The sequence below is a fragment of the Phacochoerus africanus genome, chromosome 1 (genome assembly GCF_016906955.1).
Source record: "Phacochoerus africanus isolate WHEZ1 chromosome 1, ROS_Pafr_v1, whole genome shotgun sequence".
NCBI lineage: Eukaryota > Metazoa > Chordata > Mammalia > Artiodactyla > Suidae > Phacochoerus > Phacochoerus africanus.
Window position 1 is genome coordinate 149,264,685 of NC_062544.1, and position 13,071 is coordinate 149,277,755.

A 13,071-nucleotide genomic window follows, 5' to 3' on the forward strand; every position below is an offset into this window, starting at 1 on the left:
AAGCCCTGTGCAGGCGGTTACACAGTTGAACAGCAGCAGCCGGGACCCAAACCCAGGACTTGGGCCTCCCAGGCCAGGCAGCAACTGCCTGGTATCCAGGCAGTTGCTGCTCTCTATTCGGGCGCAGGCCCCTTGACGTTCCTGGAAGCTCTGCCCAGTCCCTTGCTGCACTGCAGCTCTGCCACGAAGCTGCCTGACACATCCCAGATGCCTGGCACGTGGCCCCCACGTGTGACAGCCATCACGGGCCTCAGCTCCCCCATGGAAACGACAGATGGCGAGTCCCCAGGAACTGGGGAGGGGGGTACCTGGCACGCCTCCAGGACTCATCAACGCTTCCCACCCAGGACGCTCCTCCAGGAGGGACCCAGAAAGGGGCTGCAGCCCTTCCCGCAGCCCAGATGGATGGGGGCGGGGCAGGCTGTGGGGCAGAGCACTCCATAAGGAGTCCAGGACTAGGGCGCAGGCCCAGCCCTCTGCCATGTGACCTGGAAGCATCTACTTCCCCACCTGGACCATGGAGAAGGGGGCAGCCGAGGGGTCCTCCAGCCATCCTCCAAGGAAGACATGTCAGCCACCAACTAGGGACATGTGTCCAGGTTCATCACTCCGCATGGGGTCAGGGTGGCCACAGCATGGATCATGTCACTTGTGGGCTGTGGCGCTGGGTGGGAGCTGGGCCTGGTTCTGTCAGGGGAGCTTTAGAGGGGAGGGCGTCTGTGGGTCCTGGCCAGGCTTTCTTGCAGGAGCTGGGGATGGCCCCATGGTCTGGCCCTCACCACCTGCTTTCTTTGCCCCTAGCTCCATGCAACCAGAGTGAGGCTTTCTCAAACAGAGCCTGGAGACGCAGAGCAAGAAAACCACAGCATGCAGGTAGGCCCAGAGCAGGGGTTCCCCACCTGGGGCTGTGCTCTCCTAGCCCCTGCCCCGCCCCCACCCGGCCCGGCTTCCACTTACCTGGAAGAAGGCAGCATTGGCCAGATGCACCGGGACGCTCTGGGAGCTGCCCGTGGGCACAGGAGCCAGGGCTGCGGGTAGGATCTGCGGGCAGTCCTGAGGGCTCTGCGGTCAAACACAAGGAGGGGTGACGCCAGGGCCTTTCAGAAGAGACAGGAGGCAATGCTACCCCAGCCAGCCTGTGCAGTCCTGCTCCCCAGGGAGGAATCAGGCCACCCATGGCATGAGCAAACACTACAAACAAAACCCAGCAGCCACAACCACCAAGGGCAGCATGCCTGCTGCCTCCCACATGCCACCTCACACGAGCCTGTCAGCAGAGTTCACCGACCCCACTTTACAGACGAGGAAACTGAGGCACAGAAAGATGCAGTAACTGCCTGATGGGTCTGGGTCCCTGTGGCTGCTGCACAGTGTGCCTCTCAGAGGAGGCCAAGAGGCTAAGGTCAAGGGTCAGCCCCTCTCAGTCTGCGGGTCTCACCTTTCCTGGCTCTAAAGTGAGGGGCTGCACCTGCTTTCCAAGACTCCGCCCAGCTCTGGAATGCCAGTTTCCAGAATGACCCATGATAAATGATTCAGAAAAGAGAAACCCCAGCCTCCTGAAGGGCCCACAGGAAACAGGCGGTGAGGGCCCTGGTGCCACACCCCAGGCGAGAGTTACAGCCTCTGAGTGGAAGCACTAGCTTCCAGGGAGTCCTGGGGAGAGCCTGGGCCTCTGCAGCCCCATGTCAGAGGTGGAGCCACTGGGGCTACTTCAAAAAAAGAAGAAAGTTAGGGAGGGGAAGGGGGAGGGGCAAGAACCTGGGTTCAGGGAGGAGGGGAGCTACCCAAGGTCAGAGGGCAGAGGTGGTCTCTCAATTCCCATCTGAGTCTCCGGCCAGAAACTGAAGTCTGGAACTGAGGGCCAGGGTGAAGGCCACAGGTGAGGGGTCTTTTCTCCCTACTGTGAATCATGCAGGGAGCTCCTTGAGGGGAACCTCAGGGGCCCGCGTAAACCCAGAGCCCAAGAGATGCCAATACTAACAGTAATAAACCACGAGCACTAGCGATGGTGGCGGTGACCAGCTCCTACAGCTCTCACTATGCCCCAAGACAGTTCTGAGCACTTCACACTATATTAATTCACCAAATCCTCCGCCCAGCAATCCGGTGAGGTTGGTACCATCATTACACCCATTTTACAGACGAGGATACTGAGGCACAGAGAAACAAAGTGGTTTGCCCAAGAAAGAATGGGCAGCACAGCAGGCTCCAGTTGTCCAGACCCTGTGCTGACCCCCAAGCCAGAAACCTCACCCAGACTGGTCAGTGTCCCTGGGAACAATGCCCGGTGCCCCGCACGGGGGCCTTAGCCAGACATGGTAGGGCCCCAGTGGGGCCTCCTGAACTGACCCTCTGGTGGGGCCAGGAGGTAGGAGCTGATATCCAGCTCCCTATGGGACACACAAGCCTGATCCCTGTCTGAGCTGCTGCCCTGCTCCATCCCATGTGCAAAGCCCATGGAATTTCAGGGAGTGGAACCCACATGTTTCTAATTGGGTTTCACAGCTGCTGCCAGCCCGCTTCACAGCTGGCGGGGCCCTGCGGCTCTGTCCTCCCAGCTCCGCCCTACCCGAGGGTAGGTGGCCTGTGGGCTAGAGGGGTGAGGGTCAGGGAAGGGGGCGCTTCCACAAGAGGCACCCCAGAGGAAATGACGTGGGACCCTCCCTGAGGGCCCTACTCCCCTTGATCCTTCTAAGCCATGGCCACCTGGGTGTGTGGACCCATTCTCCAGTGTGGGACCAAGGCAGAGGGTGCTGCTTTTAGTGCCTCCCCAGGGTCAGCTAACACTCCATGGGGACAGCCTCCAGATCGGCCTGGGCCTCTGGGGAATGTCTCCGACCCCAGGCTGTGGTTTGGGAGGGCTGGTCCTACTCCCTAGGCCCAGGGACAGCCTTGGCAATTGGCTCAGGGAGTGAATGTGACCCAGTTCTCCTGGAACTTCCGCAGAACTGAGAAAGCGGTCTCCTGGGGCTGCCGGGCCATCTTGCTGCCAAGAAGGGAGGGCCTGTCTGAGCACGGAAGCCACTCAGAGGGGTGGTGAGGCCCTGATGACAGTTGGAGCCCTTGGATCCGGCTGTGCCTGAAGGAGATACTGCCCCTTGGACTCTGTACTCACACAGCCATTGGGGCTGAGGCCAGCTTGAGTTAGGGCTTCCCTGCTCACAACCAGAGATTGAGGCCTCCCCATCCCATCCCAAGCGGAGCCATCATTACCTCCAAAAGAGGCCACGGGGCTCCTCCCCTTTGCCAAAGGGCAGCCTGCAGCTCAGGAAATCACAACCGACCAAGCAAGCTTGGGGCAGAGCCGAGAAGACAGGAGATCAGGACTCAGGGGAACAGATGCCAGGGCAGCGATGTGGGAGCCACAGAAAGCCCAGATGTGAGCCCAGCATATGCTGTTTCCCAGGGGCCTCACCAGGCTCCACATTGCAGTTCAGACTCTCCCAAGGTCTCTCCAAGTTCAAGGGCTGAGAGCTGGTGTCCTTATCCAGCAGAGCACTGAGTGGACCAGGGACCCTGAACCCACATGACCTGTACCCCCTGACTTTCTGCACCAGAAACCACGGCATCCAGAAACCTCCCCCGTGTTCCCACCAGACCACCCTCTCCACCAGCTCCACCTCCATGGAAGTGCCCACCCAGGGGGGCCCACCCTCCTATCTGCCCAAATCTCCTTCTAAGGTCCAAAGTCACAGCACCTTGGGGAAGCCACCTCGGGGTGGCCACACTCTCCTCAGACACTAAAACTAAAAGTAAGGGCACAGCCACCTTCCCCTATTCTCCCTCCCTCCTTGGAAAAGCTGGAGCCCTCCTCCCAGCACCTCCCACCCCCACTTCCTTCCTCTGGGGCCATGAGGGAACCGGAAGTGAGAGAAGACTCAGCCCCCAGCACCCGCCTTCCCGGAGACAGTCCACTCCCCACTGGTCCAAGCCCTACAGCCCCCTCCCAGCTCCTTCAGCTCCAGGTCCAGAACGATGTGCAGACCCCGCGGCCGCCACCCCAGCAGAGGCATGGCGCCTCTGTGGCTAACTGGCACTTAATTAAATGCCAAATTAAGCATGGGTTCAGAAGCTCCTACAGACCCAGGGAGGGGCTGCCTCTTCTCCCGCTAAATTACCATAATCCTCTAAGACAGGCCCTCCCTGTGCCCCTACCCCAACCCCTGACCACTGAGCCACAGACTGGGAGGAGAGAGGTTTATCAGGGCGCTGCCACAAAAACTGCTCCCGGCTGGTGAACTCCTATGCATCTGGCAGGACCCAGCAGAAGGCTCCTCCCGCAGAGAAGTCCCTGTCTCACCCAGAAGAGTGGCCACCAGCTCCTGAGAAGCACAGTGGCCTTTTAGTGAGCACCTACTGTGTATCTAGCATGACTCCAGCTCCTCACCAGAATCTTTGAAATAGGCCCCATTTCATAGATGGGGAAATGGGCACAGAGAGGTTTGGCAGCTTGCCCAGGATCACACGGCTACAACTTACACCTCAGGTTCTCGGTTCACGACAGGGAGGGCAGAACTTTATCTAACTAGGTGCTTTCCCAGTGCCTAGTACATGCCCAGGCATACAACAGGTGCTCAATAAATGCTGAATGAATTATGTTGAGTCTGGACTCTCCTCATCCCACCACTCCTCTAGGTTAGAGCACCAGAGGCGGGCTATGGGCACAAATGCTTCGTGTTGACGTTATGGTCCCCACTGTGCACACAACCCACAGCTGGGACCAGAAGGAGACATGACCCAAACGAGAGCAAGCATCCTGGCTGCCCAGATTGGAGCCCCAGGTCCACTGTGGAGGCTTGGCACTCCCCGCAGGGTTTGGCCACACGGCCTCTACCGGGACTCCCTTCCAATGCCAGCAAGCCCATGCTACTGTGTCCCGGCTTTAAGCATCACCCCTGCCAGACATTTCTTCCCCAAAGCACTTCTGAGGCTCAGGTGGGAGGGGATGAGACCAGAGGATGCCAGGTGTGGACCCCTCAGTAACTGCCAGGGGCAGACAAGGCTCTGAGGATTCCTGACCAGGTTCTCTGAGGCCAGTGCCCAGAGGCTGGGGCTTCAGATGCTCTGGGGACTGGGGCTGCTTCCCTGGGATGCAGGCCCAGGGAAGGATGCCAGAAGCCTCCTCCTGCTGGGAGCCAGGGCCTCAGGAGCCATATTGACCACCTCAGTTGTGCCCTATGGAAAATGGGAGGGAACATCATTTTCTTGGAGAAAGGAGCTCCAGGCAAGGACCTGGTACCTCAGCTCAGCCTCTCACAATCCAGATACCACACAGAGGGTCCAGCAGGCAGGCCTGACAGAGGATGAGCTGTGACAGGGCCCTGACACCGGCAGCCCCTGCCCCCGGTCCAGGCAGCACATCCCTATCAAAGTCTCAGGAGTCCTGTTTGGTCATCCCTTAGAGGCTCTTGGGACAAAGGCAAGAGGCCACCCTACAAGCGAACACACCCAGGAACCAGCCAGGCACAAGGTATGTGGCGCCTCCGCTTGTGTCTTTCCTCCAGTTCCCCGCCCACCCCGACACACCCTAGGTAACTGATCACATCCAGCTGGCCCGCAGCACCGGGGTGGGCCTGGCACCGGCAAGAGGACTGGGGAACGTGTGGTCTTGGAGGCCGCCTGCCCTCTTCATCTGGCCCGATTTGGGGAAGCGAGGCAAACAGGGGCTCTAAGCCAGAGGGGCCTTGCCTGAAGGCCCAAGTCTGGTTGGTATTCCCTGACCCCCTAGGGTTGCTGAGAATGTTGAAGGTAAAACTGAAAACTAGCAGGATGTGCAGAAAGGGGCCTTCTGCAGCTGGAAGTGTAAACTGGCTGAGGCTTTCCAGGGGTCAGCTGAGCCAGAAGTGTAAAAACATGGCCAGGCTTTCACCCTGAAATGCCATTTTGAAGACCTGGTCTCCCGGGAACAATCAAGGCCGTGCACAGTGCCCGGGACGGAGGAGAACCCAAAAAGAAACAGGAAGCCATCGGCATGTTCAACAACAGGGGACTGGTTAAATGCACTGTGATGTGATGAGCCCCTCATGGCTGTTAAATCTGGTGCCAAAGAAGAAAATTGAATGACACGGAAATGTTTTCAACATATTAATGGAAAAAAAGGAGGAGTGAAGGCAGAGGGCATGCCTGGGCCTGGCTTACCGTGGGATTTGATGAGGCCTCACAGCGAGACTGGTTGGAGACACAGGCGTGCTGTTGGATGCACCAGAAACAGGGCCACTGTGCTGATAGGCAGCTGGTGCAGCTGGAAGACAAGGGAGGGCCCTCAGCTACCTGACTGCCAACTCCTGTGCCCTGAAACTGGGATCCAGGATGCAAATCTCAGCATAGGGAAAGAAGGTCTTTCTCAACATTAGAGCTACTGAGAGGGGCTGGATCCTCCATAAGGTAGTGAGCTCCCTGTTGCAAGAGGTATGCAAGGAGGAAATAGGCAAACAGGGCCTTTAGGAGACTAAATTAAGTGTAATCAAAGCACTTCACTCACAATTTGGGTGCTCACAGAGGTCAGATAGTGTGATGAGAGTTCACTGCACAAATGAGCTCATGAGTGAGCAACCTAGGGTCCTGTCTGCATCTAGGATGCCATCCTTTTTCTTCCAAAGCCCTCCCCCACAAGAGCAAAACCTCCCCCCACAACTGAGAAGCAAAGCATCGCCCCACTCACGCCGTGTGGGGGTACACCTGTCCGACACGGCTGCAGTCGTAGATGGTGAAGCTGGCCCTGACGATGTTCTGCCCGTTGACCCTCAGAGACATCTCCACAGTCACATGGTCTGGAACAGAGCAGGGGAGCCAGGGAGAGAAAAACAAGGGGGCAGGGGACACCCCAGTCTGAGATTCCACCATCTGAGAGCCCCACCTGGTTGTCCCCTTGGCCCAGGAGTGAAGTGCTTACCTTGGTGGGGCAGAAAGGGTGGGAACTGGTCCCTCGGCAGGAGGTTGCAGTAGGCGATCTGGTGGCCATAAGCAGGACCTGGGACCCGGGCCACAGTATGAATGTTGTTTCCATAGTCACAGGCCATCTCCATGCCACTGAGGCTGGGCAGGCTCCCTGAGATCTGCAGGATCATACCCTGGGGGCGAGAGAGAGATCCTTAGCTGGGGGTAGGGAGAAGACCACCCCCTCACAGCCCCACCTCCTCCCTGCAACTGGGAGAAGAGCTGGTGGGTGGCCAGGACTCCAGGCCAGAGGGCTGCAGCCTACATGTGACCTTCAATTTCCACATCTGCGAAATGAAACTGACCACCTTCCAGTAGCCAAAGAGGCGCTACATGATCTGGCCCTCATGACCTCAGACCTTTGCCTCAAAAACTCTCAAATCGCGAGTCATATTCCCATCTTGGGGCCTTTGCACTATAGTTCCCTTGGCCCAAATATCCTGGTCACCCACTTCATATCTCTGCCCAGATGTCACTTTTGCAGTCAGCCCCTTACCCTAACATGGTCTAAAATGTGAACACTCTCCCGCAAACCACTGGACCCCCACCCTGTTTTTGTTTTTGTTTTTTTCTTTTTACGGCCGCAGGTATGGCATATGGAAGTTCCCAGACTAGGGGTTGAATCGGAGCTGTAGTTGCTGGCCTACAACACAGCCACAGCAACACCAGATCTGAGCCACATCTGTGACCTACACCACAACTTGGAGCAATGCTGGATCCTAAACTCACTGAGAGAGGCCAGGGATCGAACCCACAGCCCATGGATGCTAGTCGGGTTCATTTCTGCTGAGCCACAGGGGAACTCCTCTTTTTCCTCCACAGCACTTAGCTCCAGCTTAGCATTTTATCTTACTTATTCTCATTCCCCTACGACCGTGTCAGCCCCGCAAGGGCCGAGGGTTTGTGTGTCTTGTTCGCTATGTCCCCGAGTCTAGGACTGTGTGTGGCACACAGTAGGTACTCAATGATATATCTGATGAATGAATAAATGAATGGGTGGGTGGGCCAGTCTCTGGCCTGTCTGTCTGACCAGACGAGGCACATACAGGACTCGGACGGGTAATGATGGAGGGAAGGGTGCAGCAGAGCCCCAGAACTGTCATCCCCCACAGATGATAAATGAGGACACCAGGCTCAGAGGAGTTACTGAGGGTGGGGCTGGGTGGGACCCTCAGTGCCTGCCTCCTGCCAGGGCCTGGAGCCCCCTTCCCTGAGGCTGCCTGCTGTAGGTAAGCAGCGGGCTGCTGCAGCTCTAAGCCCTCCTGGACACAGGGCAGGGACACTACACCCCATGATGCAGATTCATGTTTCTTAGCATGAGAAATAGCAGCCTGGCACTTGGTGGGCCCCACACCCTAGGACTGGTAAAAGGCAGATATGGGGGGAGCTGCCTCTCCTCCAAACCAACTTGCCTTCCCTTTGGGACTCTGGGACCCACTTGAATTCAAATCCCAGCTTTGCCACTCCCTACCATGACCTTGAACAAGTCACAATCCCTGTCTGTGCCTCAGTTTCTTGGTAAAATGGGGATGTTAAGAGCATCTGGTCACTTAAAAGTTCTTTCACAGAAAAAGAAATCCTAAACAAAATGAAAAGACAACCCACAGAATGGGAGAAAATATTTGCAAATGAAGCAACTGACAAGGAATTCATCTCCAAAATCTATAAACACCTTCTGCAGCTTCATAACAAAAAAACAAACAACCCCATCAAAAAAATGGGCAGAAGATCTAAACACACAATGCTCCAAAGAAGACGTACAGATGGCCAAAAAACACATGAAAAGATGTTCAACCTCACTCATCATTAGAGAAATGCAAATCAAAACCACTATGAGGTACCACTTTACACCAGCCAGAATGGCCATCATCAAAAAGTCTATGAACAATAAATGCTAGAGAGGGTTTGGAGAAAAAGGAACCCTGTTACACCATTGGTGGAAATGTAAATTGGTGCAACCACTCTGGAAAACAGTATGGAGATTCCTCAGAAAACTAAAAATAGAATTACTATTTGATCCAGCAATCCCACTCCTGGGCATCTATCCAGAGAAAACCATGACTCGAAAAGACACATGTCCTCCAATGTTCATTGCAGCACTATTTGCAAGAGCCAAGACATGGAAACAACCTAAATGTCCATTGACAGAGGAGTGGATAAAGAAGATGAGGTACATATACACAATGGAATATTACTCAGCCATTAAAAGGAAAGAAATAACGGCATTTGCAGCAACATAGATGGATCTATAAATATCATGCTAAGTAAAGTCAGTCAGACAGTGAGACACCAACATCAAATGCTATCACTTACATGTGGAATCTAAAAAAAGGACAGACGGAACTTCTTGGCAGAACAGATACCGACTCACAGACTTTGACAAACTTATGGTTTCCAAATGAGATAGGTTGAGGGGTGGGGGAATGGACTGAGGGTTTGGGATGGAAATCCTATAAAATTGGATTGTGATGATCATTGTACAACTATAAATGTAATGAAATTCATTGAGTATTAATAAAAAAAAAAAGAGCATCTGGTCATTACTGTTTTCACCATTTGCCTCCAGATCCCTGGGATGCTGCATATAGGAGTTTCCACCCCTCAGGGTCTGGGTACCAGGGGAAGGCAGTGCTGCACCCCACATCCCCTGACCCCAGAGCTGGGTCCTGGCGCCCCTGAGACTCACCGGGTACTCCTGGTGCACATCGATCTTGGCCGGGAGGACAGTCATGGTGGGACAGTGGCCAGGGCCCTCGCTGGCACTGGTCCAGAAATGTGGCTGGCTGGAGTTGGCGCAGTCCTGCTGCAGGGTGCACCTTGGGGCAGTGTGGCGCAGGTCAGGACCCAGGTGGGCTCCCTGGCCCCCCGGTGGTTTCCCAGGCCCCACCCACACCCCAGGGGCCTCACCGAGTCTCCAGGGCGCACCAGCCGCAATAGGCGTCAGCCGCACCCACGCAGTCCCTGCAGGTGGCGTGCATGGCGCACGCAGCGACTTTGACCCTGGCCATCTGGGGGCAGAGGGGAGGGCCCAGCTCAGTGGGGCTGCTGGCCCCTCCCTGGGAATCAGCATGGCGAAGGCCATGAGAGGCTGGGGGACTGAGGTTCAATGCCTCAATGGGAAACAAGGCTTCCCTGCAGAGGTGGTGGCTGCACTGGGAGGTGAACGGTGAGTGGGCCAGAGGGCAGGGGAAGAAGCAGGAGCAGCAATGCATGCAGAACCCGGCAAGCACGAGGGCTCAGCTGGTCCCGGCACCTGGTCAGGCCAGGGCACGGGCCTTACCTGGTGGGACGTCATCAGATAGAGGTAACCGGGGTCTGCGGGATCAAACTGCATGATGTGGTGCACAGGCTCCCCATAGGCCACCGTCACTACCCTCCTGCTAACCACCTGCATGCTCTCATTCAGGTTGATCTGTGGAGGGGGTGGCCGTCAGGAGGTGTCATGCCAGGAGGGTGCCTATGGCAGGGGGAGGCTAAACAAGGGGGAGGGACCTGCCTGAGGGGTGCTGACCCAGGCTTGGCGTCTCAACCTCCCTCTCCTCTCTTGGGCCCCCCCAGGAATGATGGGAAATCACAGCCGTGTCAGAGCAGCGGGTCCAGCCTGTATGCTTTTGCCTCTGCTGTGCCCCCACCAGGAACTCCCTCCCTGCCCTTCACCAACACATCCACACTTGTGAATGTGTCTGGGCTTCAAAGTTAGCAAAACATTCTTGGGGAGGCTGCGGGGCGTCATGCCAAAGAGCAGGTGGAATCCTGGCCTTGGCATTTACAAGGTAAACAAATGTACAAGTTGTCCAAGTCACTTCCCCCTCTGAGCTCTTGGGACAGATGGTGGTACCTGTCCCGTACCACTGTGGGGCACACTGAAGGAGAAGATGTGGGCGAGGGCCACCAGCCTCATTCCTCCCCGCTCACACCCATCTCACACCCATCTGAGAAAACTGAGGCCCAAAGAAGCCACAGGACTTGGCAAGAGTCATAAAACGAAGATGCCTCAGGGTCACAAGGCAAGCCCAGGACTATCTGATCCCAGAGCCCAAGGCAGGGACAGGGTTGTGAGTTCAATATCCAGGCAGGAGAAGGACCAGGATTAGTTGGGGCCTGGAAGGTTCTCTGGCTGAGGGCCCCTCTGCATGTCCCCCTGAACCAACAATGCTGATCAGAGGCCCATCAATCTCTGCTCTCTTCCAGCCGGCGTCACATTCCCAACCGCTGCCTGGTCAAGGTCCTGTCCAGCCCTAAGCTGGGGCCAGGGGTCTAGATGCCTCCCTGGGGCCTCTTGCTGCCCAGCCTTCCTCTCTGGGCCCCAGAACATTTAGTGGCTCCTCCTGCTTATGGAATAAACTTGGTCTGGCATTCAAGGCCCTGACTACCCATCCCAACTCACTCCTCGTCTCCACCCACTAATCCCATCTCAGCATTCCAGCCTCAGGCCTTTTCCCAGGCTGTGCTCCCTTCTGGAACACCTCCCTCTCCCCCGGGCCAAGATCTGTCCTCCCCATGTCTCCAACAAAAAAGCTTCCCAAATGCCCCCAACACCAGATTGAAATTATGTCCCCTCCCCTGGGTCCCACCGTTCCCCCCAGTCCCAAGCCTTTTCTCCTCTCAAGTAGCCTCGTGGTGGAGTCTGTCCCAGGTAGCTTGGCCCCACTACCCCCCAGGCATCCAGCAGACACTCAATTCATTCCCACTCCTCCAAAAGTCTACTGAGCACCTAGCGTGCTCTAGGGCCAGACTAGGCCCTGTGAACTAAGCCCCAAGCAGGAAGATGACCTGAAACAGAGCAGGGAGGCGGGTGAAGAGGCCCAGGTTGAGAGGTGGGGCAGTTCTAGGCTCAACGGACCCAAATTCAACCCCAGCTCTCACTGTGTGACTTTGGGACAGTGGTGTCCCCTCTCAGAGCCTCAGTGTCCTCATCTATTAAATGGGAATCACGGCTCTGCCACCCTCGAAGGAGTGTGAGCATTAAACTAGATGAGGAGTTCCTGTCGTGGCTCAGTGGTTAACGAACCCGACTAGTATCCATGAGGATGCGGGTTCGATCCTTGGCCTTGCTCAGTGGGTTAAGAATCCAGCTTTGCCATGAGCTGTGGTATAGGTCGCAGACGCGCCTCAGATCTGATGTTGCTGTGGCTGTGGTGTAGGCCGGCGGCTACAGCTCTGATTAGACCCCTAGCCTGGGAACCTCCACATGCTCAGGTGTGGCCCTAAAATGACAAAAAAAAAAAAAAAAAAAAAAAGACAAAAAAATTTAAAAAAATAAACTTGGAGTTCCCGTCGTGGCGCAGTGGTAAACGAATCCGACTAGGAACCATGAGGTTGCGGGTTCGGTCCCTGCCCTTGCTCAGTGGGTTAACGATCCGGCGTTGCCGTGAGCTGTGGTGTAGGTTGCAGACGTGGCTCGGATCCTGCGTTGCTGTGGCTCTGGCGTAGGCCGGTGGCTACAGCTCCGATTCAACCCCTAGCCTGGGAACCTCCATATGCTGCGGGAGCGGCCCAAGAAATAGCAACAACAACAACAACAACAACTAAATAAAATTAAAAATAAATAAATAAATAAAATAAACTTGATGATGCCCCTGATGTGCCTGTTGAGCCTAAGTAAACAGTGGTGCCTAATAACTGCAGCTTCATGGGCAGGGGGTGGGGAAGACTCCTGGATGGATGTGGGAGAGGAGGAGGCAGGACCCACATGCAAGTATCTGCTCCTAAAACACAAGCCAGACTGTCTGAAGACCCTCAACAGAAGCTGTGCAGGCTGAGGAGGACCCCCGCCTCCTCTCTGCTCCCATGCCTGGTGACATCCCCACATGTTAGGGGCTGGCAAGCATCCCAGGGCCAGGCAGGCTGGACGCTAAACCCCACTGCTCACGTCTGTCTGGGTAGCTGAGGGAACTGGATTGTCTGATCTGAATCAATGAGGCCAGGGCCCGGTGTAGGCTGGAGCCGTGCCAGGCCTCGGACCTCTTGTCAGCAGAAGTGGGAGGTGGCTGGGGGGCAGGCCCACACCCTCACCTGTGGGCTCCCCAGTGGGGAAACCGGATTCCTCTCATCCCTCCCCAGCTCTCGGCATCTCAGGGCCGGGCACCATTACCTTCAGAAACCAGTCACCTGACTGGGTGGTTGAGGGGATCT

At 56.2% G+C, this 13,071-nt stretch overlaps 1 protein-coding gene across 3 annotated transcripts in view; it reads right to left on the reverse strand.

The window, feature by feature from the left end:
- Window positions 1-13,071, reverse strand: part of PLXND1 (plexin D1) — a 49,829-nt gene that overhangs the window by 19,942 nt on the left and 16,816 nt on the right. For all 3 annotated transcript variants that reach the window (XM_047781499.1, XM_047781519.1, XM_047781510.1), the window contains exons 3-9: window positions 10,217-10,348; window positions 9,844-9,944; window positions 9,623-9,752; window positions 6,893-7,070; window positions 6,662-6,770; window positions 6,139-6,241; window positions 958-1,062 (exon numbers count right to left, since the gene is read on the reverse strand). In XM_047781499.1, coding sequence (XP_047637455.1) covers window positions 958-1,062; window positions 6,139-6,241; window positions 6,662-6,770; window positions 6,893-7,070; window positions 9,623-9,752; window positions 9,844-9,944; window positions 10,217-10,348 — 858 coding nt within the window. The remainder of the gene's footprint in view (window positions 1-957; window positions 1,063-6,138; window positions 6,242-6,661; window positions 6,771-6,892; window positions 7,071-9,622; window positions 9,753-9,843; window positions 9,945-10,216; window positions 10,349-13,071) is intronic.